Source organism: Anarhichas minor, unplaced genomic scaffold (genome assembly GCF_050575085.1).
Source record: "Anarhichas minor isolate MPS153535 unplaced genomic scaffold, ASM5057508v1 ptg000043l, whole genome shotgun sequence".
Taxonomy (NCBI): domain Eukaryota; kingdom Metazoa; phylum Chordata; class Actinopteri; order Perciformes; family Anarhichadidae; genus Anarhichas; species Anarhichas minor.
In genome coordinates this window covers 2,666,484-2,690,729 of record NW_027466489.1, presented here as the reverse complement: position 1 = coordinate 2,690,729, position 24,246 = coordinate 2,666,484, and the positions used below count along the sequence as shown (strand labels likewise).

The 24,246-nt window shown below is 42.6% G+C and overlaps 1 protein-coding gene across 1 annotated transcript in view; it reads left to right on the top strand.

Annotated features, from left to right (window-relative positions):
- Positions 1-23,643, top strand: part of celsr2 (cadherin, EGF LAG seven-pass G-type receptor 2) — a 56,286-nt gene extending 32,643 nt beyond the window's left edge. Inside the window, exons 4-34 of the mRNA XM_076110702.1 lie at positions 2,873-2,988; positions 3,111-3,199; positions 8,139-8,296; positions 8,674-8,837; positions 9,078-9,203; positions 11,667-11,836; positions 12,502-12,681; positions 12,771-12,884; positions 13,347-13,503; positions 13,777-13,918; positions 14,039-14,159; positions 14,780-14,963; positions 15,102-15,203; positions 15,330-15,424; positions 15,633-15,842; positions 16,051-16,234; positions 16,896-17,214; positions 17,703-17,870; positions 17,960-18,083; positions 18,184-18,384; positions 18,492-18,666; positions 18,964-19,076; positions 19,315-19,397; positions 20,049-20,175; positions 20,263-20,373; positions 20,834-20,964; positions 21,056-21,141; positions 21,229-21,393; positions 21,996-22,211; positions 22,656-22,878; positions 23,616-23,643. Of these exons, the coding sequence (XP_075966817.1) occupies positions 2,873-2,988; positions 3,111-3,199; positions 8,139-8,296; positions 8,674-8,837; positions 9,078-9,203; positions 11,667-11,836; positions 12,502-12,681; positions 12,771-12,884; positions 13,347-13,503; positions 13,777-13,918; positions 14,039-14,159; positions 14,780-14,963; positions 15,102-15,203; positions 15,330-15,424; positions 15,633-15,842; positions 16,051-16,234; positions 16,896-17,214; positions 17,703-17,870; positions 17,960-18,083; positions 18,184-18,384; positions 18,492-18,666; positions 18,964-19,076; positions 19,315-19,397; positions 20,049-20,175; positions 20,263-20,373; positions 20,834-20,964; positions 21,056-21,141; positions 21,229-21,393; positions 21,996-22,211; positions 22,656-22,878; positions 23,616-23,643 (4,582 nt within the window). The remainder of the gene's footprint in view (positions 1-2,872; positions 2,989-3,110; positions 3,200-8,138; positions 8,297-8,673; positions 8,838-9,077; positions 9,204-11,666; positions 11,837-12,501; positions 12,682-12,770; positions 12,885-13,346; positions 13,504-13,776; positions 13,919-14,038; positions 14,160-14,779; positions 14,964-15,101; positions 15,204-15,329; positions 15,425-15,632; positions 15,843-16,050; positions 16,235-16,895; positions 17,215-17,702; positions 17,871-17,959; positions 18,084-18,183; positions 18,385-18,491; positions 18,667-18,963; positions 19,077-19,314; positions 19,398-20,048; positions 20,176-20,262; positions 20,374-20,833; positions 20,965-21,055; positions 21,142-21,228; positions 21,394-21,995; positions 22,212-22,655; positions 22,879-23,615) is intronic.
- Positions 23,644-24,246: the final 603 nt, after the last annotated feature.

Here is a 24,246-nt window from a genome sequence, read left to right as displayed (position 1 = left end):
GTCTCTTGAATGGAGCAGACGATTTAGTCACATGCTTCAGATTTATTCTCTGTTTCTATTGCACTTTGTCACGTTTTGTTTTTATTGACATATCCACTGCCACCCAAGTGCAAAAATGTTAATGTGATATTTTGGCTATAAAAAAAATGTATTTCCAGTTTTTTGTCTGCACAAATTGAAAATGTGCATAAAACAGGTGGATGGAAACACACCTAATGTGGCCCTAAAGGAAAAGTCTCCAAAGTAATTAAGATTCATCCCCTGACAGCTATGAATGACGGTACCAAACAAACCTCATAGCAGCGTTTGAGGAAAAGTCAGAGGATCACCAAATTCAGTAGAATTCATCCTCTTGGGACCATGCATGTCTGTACAAAATCTGAATCCATTCAATATTTAGTATTTAGATATTTAGATATTTAGTCTGGATCAAAGTGGTGAATCAATCTACTAACACTTCCATCCTCAAAGATTACAAATATTCTTAAAAGTATTAATTTATTAAGGCATCTCCTTCTTTCAGCAGATCATATAAATTATATCATCTAGAAAAGATTGTATATCTTCATTTCACGCTTTTAGGTTTTAAAATCAATAAGGGGCAAAACATTTTTTTTCCTGCCCACTGCACAAATGTGCCATGTTAGCATAGCGTGACACGGTCCCCTACATAAGGGCAGACTGGTTGTTATTTTTGCTGATGGGTGCCTAATGTGACACGCAGTGATGCCAGTTGAGTCAGTATTTAGTTCCGGCTGATTACTCTCATAGTTCAGAGGGCTCAGTGGGGCAATGCGGAGAAGCCCTTTAAATCGATCCATCAAAGACTGGAAGCCTAGTGAAGAGTAAGAGACTTTAGATCATGAATCTAGATGACGTTCTGTATTTTTAACTGGATATATAGATATATATATATATATCTATATATCTGTCTCTGCTGTTATTATCAGCTGGAGCATCGGCCTCCTCTTTCCTCCGAGGTCGTGATTATCGCTTCTCTCAGTAAGCAGGTCAGTGGTGCCGTGCCCGCTGGCTCCTCTTTAGCTCAAGAATACTGCACAAACAGCATCATGTATCGTATACCCTCAAGCCCTGAAGTCTGAAAGAAGGGGATTGGCGGCTGCTCATGTTGTCTGAGAGCATGTATAGATATTTGGATGTATGAATAACAAACTTCCTCCAAAAAGAAAAAAGAAGCAGCTGCAGCTTCGTTTAGGGTAAAAAAAGGAAAAGAAATAAGTCACAGCACCTTTGTGGTTTTCAGTATTTCAGAGCCAGTTAGAGATTGATCCTTTTTAAATAAATATTCTTCAGTTATTTTTAGGAAAAGGAAGCTGCATGTTAATGGAGTAAATGTCCAGAAAATACCGACGCCAGTAAACCACACATGCCTCTCGGTTGGCAGATGTGCACATGAGGCTCATTGTTGGGTCCCCTGTGGGATGGATAATGAATAAATCCAGTAGTTATTGCTGGATTTAATAATACATTTTTTTGTCATAACACAGTTTCACACATCCCAATGACCCATTTCCACAGGGTGAGATTTACGACCACAGCTGACAGGTAAAGCGTGATATTTTTAAACCATATGCTCCACCACATGCTTTGATCCCACATCGAGAGAGAGGCACCGTCGGCTATCTGGTCCCAGAGTTTGAACCATGTGTGTGCACAGATATACTGAAATGCGCATTAATATGCGGGGATCATGCAACACGATGGCCCTGGGAGATCTGGTTTCACTATCAAGATGCAGAAAGGAATCTGAAACTGAGGCTGTGGTTACAGCACTGGCAGCTGTCTGTGTTCTCCTCCATGAGAAAATATATTTTGAATCTGTCGTCGTCGTCGTTACTCTGAATTGTCTTCTTGCGCGCTCCTTCTTTACTACTGCGTTCCCTCACGTGCTGCTTTGACATTGCCCTAGTTTTCTGTCTCGGTGTTGCAGTGTGTCACGTAATGTGGCTCAGTGATGTCTTTTCATGGCAGGCAGACTCTGTACTCCTTCACTGTGTCCGGGCTGCAAATATTACTTTTTTTCTCCTCCCTCTGACTCGGCCTTGTGTTCATGATTAACCTCATTATCTGTTCAGTGATCTTTGTCAAACCTCGGCACTGTTGAGTCTGTGGCCTGTCTTCATGATAGTGAATTACACTATGCAAAGTGACTGTGAGGGAATAGTATGGATATTGTTAAATAGGTCACTGCATTCTTTCTTTTCTCTGTTAACGGGAAGCATGGCCAACAGCAAATGCTTCCTTACTGTACACGTCAGTACTTATGTTATTCGGTATCCTAATGTTTAAACGCTGGTGTTACAGTATATTCTTCTTAATTTCAACAAATTCAATGAAAAGACCAAAACCAACAATGTGTTCCTCCTCTCAATACTTATCTATCCTGTCTGTGGCACTCAGTCCCAATCCCATTCCTTCCGATGGAAGGCATCATTTTTTACAAACAAATATTGTTTGCTGGGCACTTGAATTTTCAGCAAATGTTGATAGAACAGTAAATACTGTATTTGTTTGGGACTATTTTCCCCCGCGGATAAATACACTTTCTGTGCTCTAGTAAGTATTATGTGAAATTGAGTTAAAATAAATTACAATGTCCTGGTTCATTAACAACAATTGAGGCACAAAGCAATAAGCTATATCAGGCTTTAACTACATCGACTATCCTTGTTACTCCCTTGATTCCTTGTTTCATGGAATATGTTGACAATAACAACAATGTAAACTATCACCAGCCTTAACCTTTAATTGATAGGGTGAATATGGATTTCTTTAAATAAAGGAACTAAACAGTGATGGGATTGGATAGTGACAAATGTAATTACATTAAAATATTGTCTGTTTTTTTCAGATTTGCGACCAAAGAGCCCAACGGTCTGTTGCTCTATAACGGCCGCTTCAATGAGAAACATGATTTCCTCGCCATGGAAATCATCAATGAGCAGATACAGCTCACCTTCTCTGCAGGTGAGACAGTTGTTTGTTTATTTCATTCTTTATCATTGCGATTGACTGCAAACATTTTGTTTTTTAGTTTCATACTATTTCTGAGTGTATTGCAGTCATTCACCTCTTTCATTGTTTCCCAGGTGAGACCAAAACTACAGTTTCACCGTACATCCTCGGGGGAGTCAGCGACGGCCAGTGGCACGTAGTGGAGGTCCACTACTACAACAAGGTATGATTAAAATAAACAAACAGACGAGATGCTCCTCAAATAGCATGTGTTCGTAGAGCCTGGTTGATTGGCTCGCCAAAGATAACAAAAATAATCTACCAGCACCAGTAAAACTCACTAATTACACGTTATATCCCTTTTATTTAAGCTGAGAAAAACTGTAAATGGAAAAATAACACGTTGTGGTTTCCCTTGGGCTATGTGCCAATTATGTTGCTTTTGGACGGAGCTAAGCTAGCTTTATGCTAAGCTAAGCTAACCAGACTGCAGGTTGAAGCTTCATATTTGCCGTACAGACACAGGAGTGGCATCAGTCTTCTCATCTAGCTCTCTACAAGAAAGCCAGTGTGTTTCCCAAAACCATTCAAGAGTGGTCATGGTAAAAACTCACTCTATTCTGATTAGGTTTTTCAATTGTTTCACAATAGCTGACAAACCTCTGGTTAGATCGGTCTGCTGCTGTGCCCCTCATCAGGTGTGGCAGTAAAGTACCAGACATAGTTACCGAAAATATTCAGAGTGAAATCAGGTCACAGGTTTGATCTGCTACAGAAGACAGACCGTTTAGTTTTATTGCAGTAAAAAGCCGGGGTGACATGCTTTCTCAATAAAAAGCTTTGTCTTTAGCACATCCATAGAGGACGAACTGTCGTGGATGCAAGTTCGGTGTACTGCTTCTTTAGTGCTGCTCTGTCAGACTAAAGAACCACTGCTGATGATCTGGAGGGAGCCAACTAGACACTGACGGAGGGAGAGACAAGAGGAGGGGGAGGGGGGGGTGAATGAATGAACACCAGTGAGTGGGAAGTCAAAGTTTTTCCAGACGTGGTCAGTTTGGACTAAATATGCTTTGACTGATACATTTCTCTGTAAGAACATCCCAACAACTCAATCTGTGGAGGAATGTGTGGAGCCGTTGTCTCTGCTCTCTCAGTACTTTACCACCCAGGACCAACACACAGGATGTCACATTTTAGTCTATTGAGGAAGTCACTTTGCATCATAAAGATGTTGCCAGGCAACACCCCCGCTGCTCACATTTTCTATTCAGTGTCTATGATAACACGGCCGTGTCAGATTTTAGCCAGAAGAAGTGATGAAGGGGGGGAATCTTGTCAACTTTTGGATGAAAACTAATTGTTTCTCTGCCAAGAAGACATTATAGTCTCATTAATCACTTTGATACAAAACTGTTTCTTGTTGTTTTCCTGAGCTGGTAGTTTTACTTCTGTAACCGTGCTGCATGTTTGAAGAAGACATTTTACTTTTAATGAGACATTTGCACGTACAGTACAAGTGCAACAGATAGATGTTTGCATCGGACTGCCAGGTTGATAAACACAGCTTCATTTCTGCGTGAGAAGAGGTGCTGGTTCTGCTCTGAGGCTGATTTGGTAACATATAAATGTATGAAGTTAACTTTCATTAATTCATCCATTAAGCATTAAATAATCACACAAACTCGTAGTAGCTGTATCATTTCTTAATGGTGAGCAACAAGAATTCACGATATATCCTGCATTTAATAATTAATTGTGCATTATATATATATTTCATAATATCATATTAGATTGTATAGGTTTGTACCTGTACCATAAAATGTAACTAGTGTGCTCATTACATTGAATACATATCTTTTAGTACTAAACATCCCAGTAGTGTCTGGGGTCCAGCCCCTAGCTCTAGCTGAACTAATCCTCCCCATCCTCCTCTAATGTCCCTCATCCTGTGAGTCGCTGAGGTAGAAACGTGGCTCCTCCCTCTGAAGATATCCCACAGTGGTCCACTCTGACCCGTCCCTGTCCACGGGGGGGTGGGGCAGGATGAGGTGGGGAGGGGGGTGCATTTTAGATTGAAATGTGGCTTTCAGGATGGTGGGGGACTGTGGAGAATGGCAATGACCGCTGCCTTTGTGTTTGGCTCTGCTTCCTTTGGGACCATGGGCAGTGAATGATGCGGCCCCGGGGAAGGTGCCCCTCTCTCTCTGTTCTCCAGCGAGGACAGAAAAGCGGAGCAGAAGAAGAGCGAAAGGAGGGTAAAGAAAAGCCGAGAGAAGTATTGACTCGGGCTTTGAACGGGGACGCCGCGCTTCAGGGCCAACCCCTCCTGTTGCTATGGTTTTTCTAGTCAATCTTAGATCCCATATTTGTGTTGCTTGCTGCCATGCTCCTCCAGCGCAACCCCTGTCCCCCTCTGTGACAGGGAACTCATATTCCCATAATCCCCTGCAGCGGCGAGTGAGAGCAGTGTTTAATGTGGTCTTGAGCAAATATGTGCACTCCAATCAGTGCTGACAGGACGAGGTTTTGTGCAGCAGAAAGACGTCCTGACAGACAGTCATTATGGGAGAGTCAACAGCCGTGACTGATGACAGCAGAGGTCAGTGAAAGGAGCGTCCAATCTGGAGCGCTGCCTGTTTCAGGGCTTTCACAGCGAAGGGAAACCGTGGAAAAGAGCATGTCGGGTGATTTCACCTTTGTCAATTCACACCGCATGTTTGCTTGTTTCATCATCAACAAATTTGTAACAAATTGGCCTCGAGGACTATCGAGTGAAAAGTGAAAGCCACATTCAGTTTCTGTTTCCGTCTACTTAACATTTCAGTGCTGAGCTGTGAGTTAATGTTTCACAGTCAAGAAAATAATAAGACTTCCTGTGGGAACATTGCTTGACAACAGGGCCTGTTGTACTAGAAAACGTGCTAAATGTTTTGATATCTTTGTACAACTCGCTGCCAATAGAGCGTCTCTGAAAATACGTATCTTCTTCTGTGACTCAGCAGAACTCACTGTGACTCATTTCTGTATTTCAACAAATATTAGATGGATTGACTAGATTGAATAAATCCTGACATTCATGGTCCTCAGAGGATGAATCCTACTGACTTTGATGATCCCCTCACCTTTCATCTCTCTTTTTGATTTGTCTAAAATGTCTTGACAACTATTCGATGGATTACCATGACATTTTGTACATACATTACCTCATTATCATAACTTTGTTAATCTTTTAAGTTTCCTACTTTGGTTTATGAAGCAAAACGAATGGCCGTCAGACAAAGCTCTACTTTGTGTTTAGTGCTAATTGTAAAATGTTAGCATGCTAACACGCTAAACTAAGATGATGTACACAATAAACATTATACCTGCAAAACATTGGCATGTTAGCATGCTGACATTAGCATTTAGCTCAAAGCACCTCTGTACATCCTGGGGGCCGCTAGCTGCTGACTCTTTACTAGTTTGTTTTGTGCTTTGATGGTGTTTTGTTGCTGTATTTTTCCTTTATATTACAAGTTTTTTGTGGTCTTGTGGACGATAAAGTTCTATTCTATCCCTCTTTTCTACGTCGCACATATTTCAGAGTAAATACAACCGCAGCACAATGAACTGACATTTGTGTTTCAACTAGAATGATAAAGTCAGATGGTGGTTTAGGGATGTTATTGGTCTCATCTCATTCACATCAGTAACACTCATCACACTGTGATCACAAGACACAAAGTGAGTGCAGGAATGTAACCGACTGCAGCCTCTCAGTTACAGTCATATTATTAGAGGCTCACAGAGATTTAATCTAATCTACTCAACGAGAAAATCATGTGAGAGAAATTACAATGCAGAAGTACCGCGGGTGAAAATTATATTTGTCCTGCTTGATGTGTTTTGTCTTAAAATTCACCTGCCAAAGTTGTTTCACCAGCCAATGAAATCTACAGTATATCTTCAGCTGGTGTTGTTTTTAATGAGCTTTTAAATGAAGGGATCAGACGAGCTATCAGTGAAATTATAGTTCCTGATGCTCCTGCAGACAGTGGCTTTGTGTAGAACTAAACTGCCAGGCAAAAAAAAAACACTTGATGTGTTTTCAAGGCATTAGCAATGAGCCAACTCTTCATATCATCTCTGCACATGAGACGAGCTAATTCTTGCTAAATCCTGTCTGACCAGCTGACAGCTCAGCGGCCGTCCTCGCCTGCAGGCAGCCCAGTCGGCCGGCTGTGAGCGGGGAGCGGTCGCTGCTCGCGAAACCAGCTTGAACCTACGCTCAGGGTTAACATGAGCTCTACGTGACCTCAGAGAAACTGGCCTTTTGAAAAGAGGTCGGGACCTTTTATTGACAGGATCATCATTCTCTCCCCCGCAGACCCCTCCTCCTTTTGTTGCTTCCCACATTGATTTCTCAGACAATGAAGACGATCCTTTGTCGACAGGGACGATGTCCTGCAGAGAGCGAGCTCATCTCCTGTGTGTGTGTGTGTGTGTGTGTGTGTGTGTGTGTGTGTGTGTGCGCGCTTGCCAGCCGCTGCCTTTTTGCTCTAGCTGTTATGATATGAATTATTAAAAATATTCAACAACAGCAAGCTAAAGCTGAACCGGGATTGAACCGAGACCATTTATTTGGTTTATCCCAGTTTCATAGCTCCAGTTTTTAATCAGGCTCATAAAGCTTAGCACTGGCTGAGATTCCCAAGAAGTTTTTGCACTGCTTCATGGATTAATCTTGTGTTAAATGCAGCAGAATAATGAGATATTTTCACAACAACCTATTTCTGAGTCCTATTTATAAATGCTTGGTTATCAAAATACTTCAGCGTCTTAAAAATAGCAGCACAGAATTTGTTTTCCAGGTTTTTGTTGATCTTTACGCTGACAAACCTGTGAAATCTAAATCAAGAGTTCCGGGCTGTGTATAGTGATGTGTTAACATAAACCTGTGATGCTTGGTTAAATCCTCAGTTGGATAGAAAGAAAAAACATAACCAGCATTAGAAAGTTCTCAAGCGTACACAAAGACTTCAGTGTGCATAACACAGGCGAGGCATCCAGGCATTATGTATTCGTAATCCTCATTGTTTTGACCAAAGCCTCCCCAGAAATATCAGGAAGGTGCTCCATAATTTATCTTGATATTCACGAGTTTGTCTCTCACTCCACAGCCGATCTTAAACCAGGCCGGCCTGCCGCAGGGCCCCTCGGACCAGAAGGTCGTTGTTGTGACGGTGGACAACTGTGACGCCTCCGTGGCCTTCCGGTTCGGTCATATGATCGGAAACTACACCTGCTCTGCTCAGGGCAGACAATCGGGATCCAAAAAGTGAGTCCGCAGGAATTACATCAGCAGGATTATCAGTTCTGTCGAATTTCATAAAAACCTTTTACTCTTTACCTCTCACCTTCCCTCACTGCCTCTGTGTTGGCTTCAGTAATTTAACTGATTACTGTTTTTGCGGTTTGCTCATTAAGAGAGAGAGTAAACTTGTTTTGAGATGAAGTTCCACATCTCCAGGGTGTTAACTAAGCTTTGCTTTTTTTCCTTCATTGGGATGTTTATCCTTTTTCTGTTTTTATATCTCCAGGGGGAAAAATAACACAACAAAAACCTCTGTGATTAATCTTTCATATGTGTTGATGATGTAAAGGCAGAGCAAAAACCCCCGGATGCGTAGATGTTCACGGGTTCTATGTTTTCAGATCACTGGACCTGACCGGCCCCCTGCTCCTCGGAGGGATTCCCAAACTCCCAGAGGACTTTCCTGTTCGCAACCGGCAGTTCGTGGGCTGCATGAAGAACCTGCGTATTGACAACCATCACATAGACATGGCCAGCTTCATCGCTAACAACGGCACTCTTCCAGGTATGCTTTGACCTGCTGTTTGGCACCAAAAGACTATCCTTTGCTTCATCTCTTGAACCTGTGACTGTTTTACAAAGAAAATAACAATGACTATAACGAGCACCGCAGGGAAGTACAGTCAGAGAGAAATGATCATTGTACCTGCTATGAATAGTTTATTACCCTCTGACTCTTTGATGAAATAATGAGGTTGGACTGATCAAACGGGTAAATAAACCTCTTGTTTTTCGCCCTACCTAGGATGCTCCGCCAAGAGACACTTCTGCAACAATGACCCGTGTCGGAACGGAGGAACCTGTGTGAACCTGTGGGGCTCCTTCAGTTGTGACTGCCCGCTCGGATTTGGTGGACAAAACTGTGAAAGAGGTGAGTCAAGTAGAAAAGCGGCGTTTAGACGTGTCTGCCATTTTGATCCGAGCTCGTCCTTTGTCTTATCGACGCAAGACTCAATTTGTCATCGAATATGAAGCTGAAGCTGTCATCCATCAGGTCAAGGAAAAAAGAAAAAGCAGAGTGGAAACAGTAACAGAGACTCTTTTATGCAGAAATGGCTGCATTTGCATTTAACAATAACAAGTGCGACGGTGTGTTTGTTAAATCAGCCACCGTTTTTTGGGAACACCTGACTTCATTTCAGATGTGCACAGCCATAAAATCACTGTTGATTACACTACATTACTTTTAATGCCTGATTTATGACAGAATCAGTATCATTTGTGAGAATCAAGCTGTTTGAGTTTGAGTTTTCTCTTGTTCAGATGATGTTGAACCGTTAAAGTCCAATTGCTTTTTGGCTTTTGAAGACAAACGGTACATGACTTATGTTTCTGTCCCGGTGTTCTCCAGTGTCTGCTTCTGTTCCACCTGATCCACTGCAGCTGTTATCTGGGCTGATTTATGGTTTACAGGAGTTTGAGAAGAGACAGAGGAAGAATAATGAGCCCTTTAAAGGACTACACAACACCTCTTGTTTTTAGCTTGAAGTAGAATGAGTAAAAAAAAGATTTATGTCAGTGATCTTTTTTTTAATGTTGATCCGATAGAAAAGGAAGCAGAGATGGATATTCAGATAAGGGCAAGTGTGTTTCATAGAGTGCACGAGTCTGAGGAAAAGATGGGGATGGGAGAGTAGAAGTGGGACATAATGCAGTGTGATCACATGTTACCGAAGGACATTTAATGAGCTTTGATAACTTGAGTACATTATAATCACCAACAACTCGGAGCAATCATCAACACCAGAGGTGCCTTTGTAAAATGCAGTTGTTTGCATGTGTATGTGAGTGGGTATAAAGCTTAAATGATCGTTGTTGAAGGTAATGGATCCTGATTCTCAAATGTGAAGATTTCCTGCTTTTCTTTTCTCTTACTTGATAGTTAACTCAACATTTTGGGGGTTTTAGACAGTTACAAAACAAGCAATTATGAATCCGTCACCTTCAGCTTTGTGAAATTGTGATCGGGATTTTTCATAATTTTTTGTCATTTGGTCGATAAAATTGGTATTGAGAATAATCTCTAACATGGTGTGTGTGTGTGTGTGTGTGTGTGTGTGTGTGTGTGTGTGTGTGTGTGTGTGTGTGTGTGTGTCTGTTAAATGCACCACCATAGATACTGATCTGTTGGCGTCTTGTGGCCACACTTATACAGGAGGTGTGGTTAAACTCCAGCATTAACTTTTACAGTACAATTAATCTGGCACTGTTTGTTGATTAATTTCCAACTTGTGTTTGTATCGTTTTGTGTAAATGTGAACCTTTTGACTGAAGTTGCACTGCAGTTTCTCTCTTTGCATTTCACTCCTCCCTCCAGCCAACGATGACAGCCACAGTGCATCAGGTGTATTTGCCATCACTAATCGATTATTTCGATCAGGTGCTTTTCTTAGCTTTGTACACAGACAGCGTAATGAGAGGGAAAACGTTTCACAGTAGGCAGAGTGTCCTTTCCTGTCACTTTCTTTTCACGTTTGAAAGAGCCGGAAAGCTTCTCAGTCAATGCATGAGTGCACAAACACCAGAACTTCCTTCTGATTCACAAACAACACCAATAACACTACATTTTAAATGATTTGATATTCAAATTTAACTGCTACACTAAAAGATTTAGAGTAATCATTAGGGTTACAGATCCCCATTAGACACAACAAAAAAGTTCAATTCTCTCGTTTGAAAAGTCTTAAAATAACATCCACTTTATCTGCCTCATTGAAAAATACAGAATCTATGAATATGCAAATATGTTCTGTTTCAAACGTTTAAATTCTGGAAAGTTCAGTCTTGAGAGTAGTTGTGATAGATTGTCATAAATACTGCTGATATTTCCACGTCTTCAACTCAGATTTCAGTCGAGGACAGAGAAACTTTCCCCATTCTGCAGATGAACGTGAAAACAGCCTTCTAGTGTCAAACTCTGTACATACATCATTCTGCACAGTGAAGCTCAAACATCACATTCAACGAACAAGAAGAAAAACACATTTTCAACTGGAGGGGGACTCCAGACCCAATGTTATTCAAAATGTCCTTGTATCTTATCCCTCTGAATTAACAGCGCAGATATTTGCTTGTGAAGCCAATGAGCTGAGCTTTCTGGGAACACCTGATTTGATTTCAGACATCCACAAGAAGCTGACAGATTGCCGAAGTAAAACAGTGGTAAACAGAGAGAGAGTGAAGGTTTTTGTTTTTTTTTATCTGTGATAACTTGGAAGTGATCAGAGAACATGCTGGACTTGCTTGTTGACAGTAATGACTCACTGCGAAACTCTCTCTCTCCTCATTTATCTTCATCACTTCTTCCAATGTCCTACTGTCTCCTTATCTGTAGTTATGGCCAGCCCGCAGCGTTTCCTGGGTAACAGTCTGTTGCAGTGGAACAACATGGCGGCGGCAGCGTCCTCCGTCCCCTGGCATGTAGAGCTCATGTTCCGCACACGTCAGGCCAACGCGACACTGCTGCACATCTCCGCCGGCCAGCAGCACAACCTCACATTGCAGGTGAGAGCGTCATATAGTTTCTCTTTTTCTCACTGCGCATGGATACACACTAAAACACCTCCCGGCTACATTCTGGTCTCCTCAGTACATTATTTCTCTCCAAAGACAGTTTTACACTCACCGAAATGTTGCAGTGTCAATTTATCCTCAAGGAGAAACTTTAATGAGAAGAAAAGTCACATTTTGAAGAATTTCTATGTTATTTCCTCTTGATGGTCACTTAATCTGATCAGCAAAGAGCAATAACTTTAATTCTTCAACACACCGTAAAGAAATAGTATTCTATGGGTTTGAGGTCTAGTGTGAGCTTGAAGGCAGTCTTCACCTGAAGATCAAACATTTTAGGATTGAGGCTCCACCTGTTGGCCATCGAAGTTGCAGCACGTCACTGAATATCAGAAATCCAAATGATCAAACTCTCATTGTAGCGTCTGTGTTGGACTACTTTTGAGCTTTTCTAGACCGGCGCCTCTTTGATGTTGCATAACTGCACGATAATCTATTTCCAGCGATTCAAGGTTTGAACTTTGACAGTCAGAGCTCTCTGTTCCTGTGCATCATGTGACGCATTGATGACTCTTGGTGTTGTTTTTTTTGTCCTCTGTTATTAAACATGGGTTCAATCTCCCTCCTGCTGTTTCCCGGCTCTCTCCCGGCCTTTGTAGCTGCGCGGGGGAAGCGTGTTGATGGGGCTGCACAGACGGGAAGACTCAACTCTCTCCCGTGTGGAGGAGGTGCTGGTGAACGATGGAGACTGGCATCATTTGCAGCTGGATATCAGCAGTCTGGGGGGAGTAGCGAGTCACCACAAAGCAGTGTTGTCTTTAGATCAGGGGCTCTACCTGGTGAGTTGATGTATCCTAGTTGTTGTAAATCACCATGAATATAATTACTGTAATTTGGCAGCCATAAAGTCTGTCATGCACCTTTTCAGGCGAGTATGGAGGTGGACGGGAAGCTTCAAGACTCCAAGCTGAAGACCGTGAGCGTTGGTGGTTTGGCAAGGCCTGATGGGAAAATTCAGCATGGCTTCCGTGGCTGTATACAGGTCCGTCCCCTCTCTAGAAACCACTTATATCAGCATTTGTGCATCTGTAAAGTAATGGTGTAGTGTTTTGCAGATCAAAAGGCATTTAGATTTTGTCAATATATATATTTTCAGCTGTGTAGATTACATATAAATGTAATATATTTCAAACTATTTGTTGAAACATGGTCATTACAAATCTGTTGAAACCTGTCAATGAAAAACACTCATTTAAATCACTTTTCTACCAGATTCAAGCTACTGTTATCCCTTCTTTACTTGCCAGTGTTTAAAAAAAGGTTTTAACTTCTTGAGCTTATGATGGAGTGCAGATAGACATACTAATACCCAAAACAGCAACCTCTGTGTTTCCAGAACATTCCTTTCACTTACTCTGATCATCCAAGTGTTTCTCACAAACGCATAACCGCGTTGTGTTGCCGTAGATACGTACATTTCTTTGTTTGTTTTGTTTGCCTGCAGGGTCTGCGTGTGGGCGGGGCTCTGAGTCTGTCTCATGCGAGGAAGGTGAACGTGGAGCCGGGCTGCAGCGTGCCCGACCCGTGCAGCTCCAGCCCCTGTCCTGTCAGCAGCTACTGCAGCGACGACTGGGACAGCTACTCCTGCACCTGCCTCGCCGGTCAGTCTGCTTACTGTTCACAAACCGAAAAACCATCATCGTAACATTTTTGCAGGGCTGGAAGGGTACCTAAAAATCAACCTACATAAAATGATGTTTCTAATCGCTCATTAAAATGCATAGTATTCTATTAAAAATATGATAAACCAACACAAAGGATAGTGTTACAGTTATCCTGTATTACATAATCCTTTCTTCTTATCGCTACCTAACACGGTTCACCATGTTGTGAGAGCACAGCAGCTTATTTTTCTTTTCACCTTTGTCTCACAGGCTACTATGGCACCAACTGCACTGATGTATGCTCATTAAACCCCTGTGAGCACCAGTCAACGTGCACCAGGAAGACGAGCTCCTCTCGTGGCTACACCTGTGACTGTCCCAGCAACTACTTTGGCCATTACTGCGAGAAAAAGTAAATGTTTTCCACGTTTGTGTAAAACTGTGTTGTGTTTTTGTGTGTCGATCGTAGCTCTTCCTGTGTTGTGTCGTTTTGTTACTCTGCAGGTAAATTGATAATGTATTATGTCTACAGGACGGATTTGCCGTGTCCCCGAGGCTGGTGGGGTCACAAGACCTGCGGCCCCTGTAACTGTCAGACAGACAAGGGCTTCGACTCTGACTGCAACAAGACGAGCGGAGAGTGTCGGTGCAAGGTGAGCGTGTGCCGACCTGCAGCTTTGATTCATCGCTCTGTGATGAATTCAATTCAATTCAACACAACTTTATTAATCCACAAAGGCAATTTCATTCTGGGCAAATAAAAACAAGTAAAAACAGACAGGAAACAGACTAACTTGTGCAAACAAAGGAGCTGTTTAATAATATGTTGGGCTGAAAAAACAAATATGACATGAAAGTCATACAAATGAAAATAAAATGTATGAATATGGAAAAAGTTTTAAAGCTTTAGATCTGTGTAAAAAATCCGTTCAAAGAGCTAATAACTCTGGGTCCTGCACAATAATTGTCAAAGTATTCTGTGTTTCCAGTACACAATAAATTAGATCTTCAGAAAATGTTATAATTGAATTCTCTCCATTAAGGTAACATTGTTCATTAGGTTGATCCCTTCTTCAGCATTATCGTTTTCTTCCTTTTTTAATTTCTTTGTATTCATTCAAAGTTGATTTTGTACAATTTAGAAATAATGAATCCACTACTATAAGATTTAGCGATGAAAAAGTATTTCTAGACCATCAAGGTAAGCCAGTCTGTAAGCGATGGCACAATTAATTCTTAATCAGCAACTTCCTCTCTCCAATCCCATTCCCAGGACAACCACTACCGTCCTGAAGGCGGTGACACCTGCCTGCTGTGCGACTGCTACCCAGTCGGCTCTTTTTCCAGAGCGTGTGACCGAGAGAGCGGCCAGTGTCAGTGTAAACCCGGCGTCATCGGACGCCAGTGTGACCGCTGTGATAACCCCTTCGCTGAGGTTTCTCCTAACGGCTGTGAAGGTCAGAATAAATCAGATTACTGTCAAATTACTATAATGCTTGATTCATAATCCCTGCTTCATTATAGCTACACATATATTAAATACGTTTCCATTTTTATCCTCATCATCGCTCTCCTTCCTGCTCCGCCTCACTCAGTAATCTATGACAGCTGCCCTCAGGCCATCGAGGCTGGGATCTGGTGGCCCAGGACTAAGTTTGGTCTCCCTGCAGCAGTTCACTGTCCAAAGGGAACTCTCGGTAAGATGTTTTTTTAGGCAGCTCATCAAATTACCATATAATAATGGCAGTATATTAAACAAGCCCTCTCTCAGCTGCAGTCTATTCCTCAACTGTCATGTGATAACTTTCTCTCCCTCTTTTCAGGCACAGCGATCCGCCACTGTGATGAGCACAAGGGCTGGCTGCCTCCCAATCTCTTCAACTGCACCTCTGTTACCTTCAGCAAGCTGAAAGCCCTGGTGTGTAGCTTCTCCCTCAGTCAGTTTTAAAATCAACCGCGCAATTCCCAAAATACCATCCTCATTTGTAAGGACGTTGGAGGCAGAAGATGATTTAAACAAGACTAATGGCTTTAACCTTTTTAAACAGTCATCTGTCTGGTTAAAAATACATTTGACTAATGAAGCATCAATCAGTTACTGAATGGTTGTCCTTTCCTTCCTCCAGTCTGAAAGGTTTTCCCGTAACACATCGCTCCTGGACTCTGGACGCGTTCAGCAGACGGCAGCCATGTTGGCCAACGCCACCTTGCACACAGAGAAGTACTACGGCAGCGACGTGAAGGTGGCTTATCGGCTCACACAGAGTCTGCTGCAGCACGAGAGCAACCAGCAGGGCTTCAACCTCACAGCTACACAGGACGTCCACTTCACTGAGGTAAACAACCATATAGTGTATGCCTCCCCTGTGAACTTCTTAACACAGCATGGAACTAAAGAAGAACAATAGATTGTCGCAGTTTTAGCAGTAAACTAAATTGGTTTATGAACAGCAAGCCAGACTTCACAGCCTTTCGTGCCGTATCTGCAGGGAATACATCACACTTCATTTCACTCTCCACTGAACTCTCGCTGTTTTCTGACAGAATCTGGTCCGTGTGGGCAGCGCCATCCTGTCTCCAGACACACGGACACACTGGGAGCTGATCCAGCACTCGGAGGGCGGCACAGCGGCGCTGCTGCGCCACTACGAGGAATACGCAAACACACTGGCACAGAACATGAGGAAGACCTACCTCAGCCCCTTCACCATCGTCACACCACACATAGGTGAGCGTTTTACCTGGGAGCACCACATGTGACATGCTGGTAACACTTTACGGCTATAGAGATTCTCTTCTGGCAATCCATACTCAACAATTTTAATATGTACATATCCTGTTTTGAAAGTTTGTAAAATGTTTTTTACTAGGACATCATTAACGTCATTAAAGAACAGAAAGCAGAACAAACGTGGGCTCATGAAACAAAATAAAATAAGTAAAACAAATCAAATACGATACAACATGAATACAATAAGAATGGGCAGCACATTTTCACATTCAAAATAGTAAGAATATTATTATCTCATTACGTTTCCTTTTTAACATAAATTAAAAAAGGAGGTTTCCTTGTTAATTGTTAGTCCGAATCACAGATTCAAAAGGGGAAATTTCTGGTATTGATTTTAACCGTTCAGCGAATCAGGCTTTGTCTACTCTTCCAACATTGAGGAACAATCCTGAAGGCACAAATATTTAAAGTTGCTCTGTAGGCTGCAACTAATGATTCTAACGATTATTTTCATTATTTCTCAATTAATTAAACGTTTGGTCTGAGTCTCATATTTTTTTAACTCATTGTCTAAGATTTGAGGGCTCCAAGTCTCTGGTTAAAGGAGGCGACCGTTTTCAGCAGCAGAGCTCTCTGCATGTGTTTTTTTTCTCCGCAGTCATCTCTGTGGATCGTCTGAAAAAGATGAATTTTGCTGGTGCCAAACTCCCGCGGTACGAGTCCCTTCGGGGTCCTCGTCCTGCAGACCTTGAGACGGCCGTCACGCTGCCCGATTCTGTCTTCCAACTACCGGTGGACACCAAGGGCCACAGACACCTGGATGTCTTCCCAGAGTCCTCCCCGAAGAACCGCTCAGCCAACAGGAAGAAACGCCACCCCGATGACAGCCAGCCGGACGCCATCGCCAGTGTGATCATCTTCCACAGCCTGGCCTCGCTGTTACCAGAGAACTATGATCCCGATAAGAGAAGTCTGCGGTAAGAACGATTTATGAAGCACCGTGACTCGAAAATCAGGCTGAAAGCTTTTTACTTGATAATGTCCAGATGGAGAGTCTTTTATTTATTGTCTTAAAAAACTGCACTTTAATTACATTGAATCCAAAACATTTATCCATCGAGTTTGGTTTGTAGAAGTTTCAATTAATATCTTAGACTTAAAAGAAAACCTTTATCCAAAATAACCCAGAATGGTTTGTGTATGGAGAAAGGTATCATAGGTTATTCCTCCGTGTCATAGACCTCTATGTCATCCGAAAACTATTACAAACACATCATCGAGCCACACTGTTGCGTTGGGTGACACGTTCCTTTGTTAACATCAACATGGGCACGTTGGTCCTTTTTTTGTCTCACATGCACATTCCTGCTGCTGTAAATAGCTGATCAAATATGTATTAATCCACTGCTGGAAATAGTCCCCAACACTTAATACACTTATAACACATGTTTTTCATTGTCTTCAGGGTGCCAAAACGTCCAGTCATCAACACGCCGGTGGTCAGTATCACCGTCCACGACAACGACGAGCTGCTGCAGCACGCGCTGGACAAACCCATCACTGTGCAGTTCCGCCTGGTCACCACTGAGGAGCGCTCTAAACCCATCTGTGTCTTCTGGAACCACAACATACTGTGAGAACAACACCACACTCAGAATTAATGATGAAGCATTAAGTTGTTGCATTCTCACATTTTCCTCTGGTCTTTGTGTTTTATGTCAGGGCCGGGAATGGCGGCTGGTCGGCGAAGGGCTGTGAGGTGGTTTTCAGAAACAGCACCCACATCAGCTGTCAGTGTTATCACATGACCAGCTTTGCTGTCCTCATGGACATCTCCAGGAGAGAGGTGAGTGACCCCAAAACGTCTGACTTCACTAAAACCACAAACATCATTATTCTGTTCTCTGACTCAAACGTCGCTCTTCCAATATTGATGTTTGCATCAGAACGGAGAGATTCTGCCGATCAAAATCCTGACGTGGAGTACAGTGGGAGTGACGATGAGCTTCCTCTTCCTCACCACGATCTTCCTCCTCTGTCTGAGAGCCATGCAGTGCAACAAGACGAGTATCATCAACAATGGAGGTGTTGCTCTCTTCCTCTCCGAGCTCATCTTCATCCTGGGCATCAACCAGGCAGACAACCCGGTAATCAATTCTGTTTTCCATGTAACTGACTTAATTTGTAATGTTTCCTTTCATCTCTTCATGTTTTCATCACCCCTCTCTGTTTCTCCCTATTTGTGTCTGTGCAGTTCGTATGCACAGTCATCGCCATCCTGTTGCACTTCTTCTACCTCTGCACTTTCTCCTGGCTCTTCCTGGAGGGTCTGCACGTCTACCGCATGATCAGCGAAGTGCGAGACATCAACTATGGACCCATGAGATTCTACTACCTGATTGGCTGGGGAGTGCCGGCCTTCATCACAGGTCTGAACCCTCATAGCAGGGCTTCATTTTCTGACGACATAGTTTGTTGTTGCTTTTTCACCAGTGAGCTGACTTCATCTGGTGGCATCGATCACACAGATACATACAGATCGATCATTATCTAACACACTCACTTATAGAGAGATATGCAAATTAGGGCTGACTGCCGACTACTTCAGATGAATAACTTCCTTGGGACAGAAGAATGTTTACTCACAAACATACTGATAATACTGTAAATGTGCCTCAGCAGCTGTTGTCTGACGCTACCGTCTGTCTTCCTGGGTGTGTCTTCAGGTCTGGCGGTGGGACTGGACCCTGAAGGCTACGGGAACCCAGACTTCTGTTGGCTGTCTATGTACGACACTCTCATCTGGAGCTTTGCTGGCCCCATCGCCATGGTGGTGTCGGTAAGTCCCTGCAGATCCCTGAGATCCAGACTGTTGTTTAAAGGGGACTTTTATAAACACGCTCCGACGTGCTGATCTCATCAGAGCGTCACTAGAGATGTTATTGAACTAAACACGCTCTTCACTTGTTCACTCAACAGTTTAGAAAATATTCTGACAGAAAGATGACTTTGATGTTTACTCTCACAATCTCCTGCCATGTTGTAAGTTGTGAAGCAGTTCAACATTGCGTCCACAGATGAACGTCTTCCTGTACATCCTGTCGTCCAGAGCCTCCTGCACACAGAGACACCACAGCATCGAGAAGAAAGAGCCGCGTGTGTGAGTGTCCCGACAGTTTCATCAAATATTAACACTGTTGACGTGCTCAAAGTCATTCTGCATGTCTAGTGGAGGGAAATTCCCAGCCTGAAATTGCCAACTTTTCAATCAAACCAGTAAAACTGGAACAACAACCATTTAAAGAATGTTGATGACGGCATCATATCAAACCGTTTCTTTGATCTGTTCCAAAATTAGCTCAATAATCTGTCCCTGTCGGACTGACCGGACGTCATTACAGAGAAGCTAACATTGATAAACAAGAGGGAAATGATTAGTCAATTAATCGATTAGTCAGTCGAGTGAAAAATAATCAGCAACTATTTTCATAATCAAATAATTGTTTTCAGTAATTTTTCAACCAAAAATAGGGAAAAAATGCTGCATATTCTGAGGGTCCAGCTTCTCTTTGTAGACTAAATACATTTGGGTTTTGGACTTTGACTCTGATCAGAACAGAACACGACGACTGAATACTTGCGGCTCTTCAGAGTTTAATTTTTTTTTTTTACATTTCACCGCAACTACGTGATCGTGTTTCAGCACTTCTCTTCACCAGACAATGTGCTGCTCTGTTTCTCAGTCTCAAGTCAATGAACGTGTAGAAATCGTCCCGACAGAACCTCACTACCTTCTCATGTGATTCTGCAGCTCAGGCCTAAAGACCGCAGGTGGCGTTCTCCTCCTGGTTTCAGTCACGTGTTTTCTCGGGCTCCTCTCCGTCAACAGCGACATGATCATCTTCCACTACCTGTTTGCTGGGTTCAACTGTGTTCAGGTGAGCCATCCATTTGCCCCTGAAACACTTTGAACGGTTGATTTCTGTATTTGCTTTCCTTACCCTCTTCTGTCGCCCAAACCACAGGGTCCATTTGTTTTCTTCTTCCGCATTGTCTTCAATAAGGAAGCAAGGAATGCCATGAAATACTGCTGCAGCCGCAAGCGCCCGGATCATATGATCAAATCCAAGGCCTCCGTGAGTCCCTCGTCACAAACTCTAAGAAACTGCTCTTTTCAGTCGAATACTCTCTAAAATGTAGAGCACGTCTTCAGTTCGTTGCATCTGTCAGATAAGATTTTTATATTATAATTCTGCATCTGTTCCCAAAAACATGAAACTATAGCAGTGTGTTGAGATATTCTTTCCACCTTAAATGACAAGGCTGTCAATATTCTGTTATTCATATTGACAACAAACCAACAATGAATTGGTTCTGCCCGTGTATCCAAAGCCTGTAAGATCTTGTTCCTCTGTGCCAAAGAGCTCCATTGTTGTCCAAAAACTATAAAAAAAAGTACAACAAAACAACAGTGTATGTTTCTATAAGCAGCTCAACTGCACAAGGTCACAGAAACCGCTTACTCTCTGTTAATTCTATATAGTTAATAGTTTAATTCTTAAAACGCTCACCTTTCTTTTGTTTCTCTAATTTCAGGGCTACAAATGCAACACCAACTACATGGACGGCAGATTGTACCACCTTCCCTTCGGAGACTCCAGTGTGTCCCTGAACGGCACCATGCAGAGCGGCAAGAGCCAGCAGAGCTATGTGCCGTTTGTTCTCCGGTAATTAAATGCGATGGAAAAATAAAGATTCATATGTATTCATTCGACAGTGACAGGAGCAGCTGTAAACTGACTTCTTGTGTGTTTTCAGGGACGACGGGTTGAGTAACAGTCAGGCGCACATCGCTCTGAACGACCATGCGTCCCTCTTCCATGAAACTAAAGAGCACCTGGATGGTATTACTCTCGCTCAGTACCTCTTAATTATTTGAACTGCAATGATCAGTACGACTATACAAACCTTTCCCCTCTGTCTGTGTGCAGATCATGACAGCGACTCGGACAGCGACCTGTCTCTGGAGGACGACCAGAGCGGCTCCTACGCCTCCACGCACTCCTCTGACAGCGATGACGAGGAGTGTCCACTCCCCCCAGAGGAATGCTGGGAAAACATGGCGTCTAATGGGGCCAAGAGACCACAACCAAACGGTACAGGTGCTCATCTCTTTTTCGTAATCCAGATAAAGTTCAAAGGCAGCCAGGATGACATGCATCCTCGTTCAATTCGTGAAGCAACATTTTGAAAGTTATTCTTAGTTATTTTAGTAAATATCTTTCCAATATCTTATGTTTTCATACAAAATCACGAGTATAATTTTGCTTGTGTTTCTCAAAACAAGATAGAACAGATGTCCTTTCTGGCGACCTAGAAAGGGAATAATGTAGCAACTTGAGAAAAAAACTTTTCTTTCGTAAAACGGATGGAATATTTTTCATCCAGACAGTTAGAAGAGTCTTCTACACCAGTATGCTTAGCACTGTGACTAGAATGTAATGCTAAAACATGAGAGGCACAAACTAATTTAAGCCAATGACACTGAACCTGTGTGGACCATCAATGCACATTCAGAAACCAGGAATAATGATTTTACCGCCACTTATGTTCATTAACACTCTAGTGGAGTGTAAACCCATCCCAACCATCTCTTTAGGTTAATCCCATATAAAACTATCAGAATTGAATATGTCAAAATAAATGAGTTACATGTGTTTGTCCCACAGTTCAGGAATTCTTTGTTTCTGTTTTTCAGACAACAGTTTGAGTAACATGTTCTGGCCAGGAGATTACACGGCCGCAGCGAGTGACGGAGAGCTCACGTGTACAGACAGAATGAAGCCGGACACTCCGGCCCATCCAGAGCCGAGTCTGGGCTGCGACATGCGGACATTATCGGGTGACCAGATGCAGGATGCCATGACGGTGCTGCTGCCCAGTTTGCCAAACATCTATGCCCACCCTCACAAAGGTGAAGTCCAGCCCAACACTAAGAGCTGCAGGAGATTAGACATTACGTACAACTTAATCTGTTTTTTTACATATTGCTGAGAACAAAATGTTACATTAAAGTCCCAGTATAATATGTCATAAAACACGGTGTCACGGTATAAGATGTCAAAAAAGGTCACAGTATAGTATGTAATGTAAAAAGTCACAGAATAATGTGTCATAATAAAATGCCATTGTATAGAATGTTGAAATAAAGCATTAAAAAATGTCATACTATAATAGGTCGTAAAGAAGTGATAGTAGAGTATATCATACTAAAGGTAATAATATAGCAGATTATAAAAATGTATTATGTAGAAAGTCCACTATATTATATAATTTCATTTCTAGAATTATCATGAATAAATCCCTTTTTTACTCCGTCTATCACTGTGTCATCACATCTTGCTTTGATCCTTGGCAGGAATCCTAAAGAAGAAGCAGCTTTCTCCTATTGTGGAGCGGAACGGTCTCAACCGCATCCACAATGAACTTTGTGAAGACGCCTCCGGCACGACGTCTCCGCGGGGATCCTCCTCAAGTGAGAGTCGAGTCGGCGCAGCTAAAACCAGGCGGCCGGATCAGCTGAATGGAGTCGCTGTGAGCATCAAGGCAGGGACGGTGGACGGTGACTCGTCAGGATCAGAGTGAGTATTAACAAAAGATGAACACCAATATAGCCAGAGGAAGAAAGAAACGTGTTGTTTTCTACCTGTAATTGTCTCCATCGTGCGTCTCAGAAGTCATTTTGTGTGTCGACTGTCCGAGTCAAACCACAATTTGTGCCGTCGTCAGTGATTGTTGTTTTCATTACTTGTAGTCTGTCTCATTGCTACCTAATTATCTTAAATGTTAATGTTAAACCAAATGAAGACAGCACCCATAAGGCTATTACTCACAGTGTGACGGGATCCTAGACAGTTTTAATGACGCTGTGATTTAACTGCACACAAAACAGTGACTCCAAATGTAGCTCAGAGTGCTGAAGCAACAGGAACGGCTATTTTAAGAACAAAACACGTGGGATTGATTACTACAACTGGTCCATTCATTTTATACTCAGTGCTCATCGTAGCACATGGAAACAGATGTTTCATCCTCGTTGTGGACATGCAGCGTCAGCGTATTTTAGCATAGTTTCAATGCTATTTCAACCTTCATGCAACTCTAATGTTCCCGTTCAGTGGACAGACTTGCTGAAGACACAGGAGGCACCGACTGTACGCATGTGTATATTTCTGAGTCTCTTAAAGGTATATATGTATCAAAGGCACTTTAAAATGCTTAATTCTTCAAATACAGCAGGTATTTTAGTAAAAACATAACTTGAAGGTAACTAATTACTAATTGCTCTTTGCCCCTTCTCTCTTTCCAAAAATCATAGATTTTTATACTTTAATTTTATCCCATGAAGCTCTGATCCTCATTCAAAACAATCAGGATCACCGTCTTCCGATTGGTGCATCATTTTAACACCTGTCACCCCTCTCACAGTGTGTTTAAGTGTTTCATTGCCTCACACGTTTGTGTTCTTTCTCATGTTGTGCTGCAATCATCTTCAACACATTCCTCTCCATCCATCGTGACTCCACCCGCTTCCCTCTCCATGTCGTTGTTGTCAACCTCCATGCACCACCCTGATTCCCGGCAGACACTGCAACTCCTCCATGTGACCGCGCTGATGAAGGGGTGTGTCTTTGCAGGTCATAGAGCCTCCTTCCTCAACAAGGAATGCAAACCGGGAGCAAAGGACTTCTCCTTAAAAAAAAAAAGTGGAAAAAGAAAGAATTACCCCTCGTCATCATGATCCTCTGAAGGACTGTGTGTGTGTGTGCGTGTGCGTGTGTGTATGTCTGTGTGTGTGCGTGCGTGTTAATGTGTGCCAAACCTCAGGAGTCACTGCACTGGCCCAGGCTCACGCACACCGACAGAACGAGTCTCACTCTCCCTTTAAAGAAATCATTTTGTTTACATACTTGAAGCAATGCACTTTTTTTTTTAATTTTCTGCCCAAA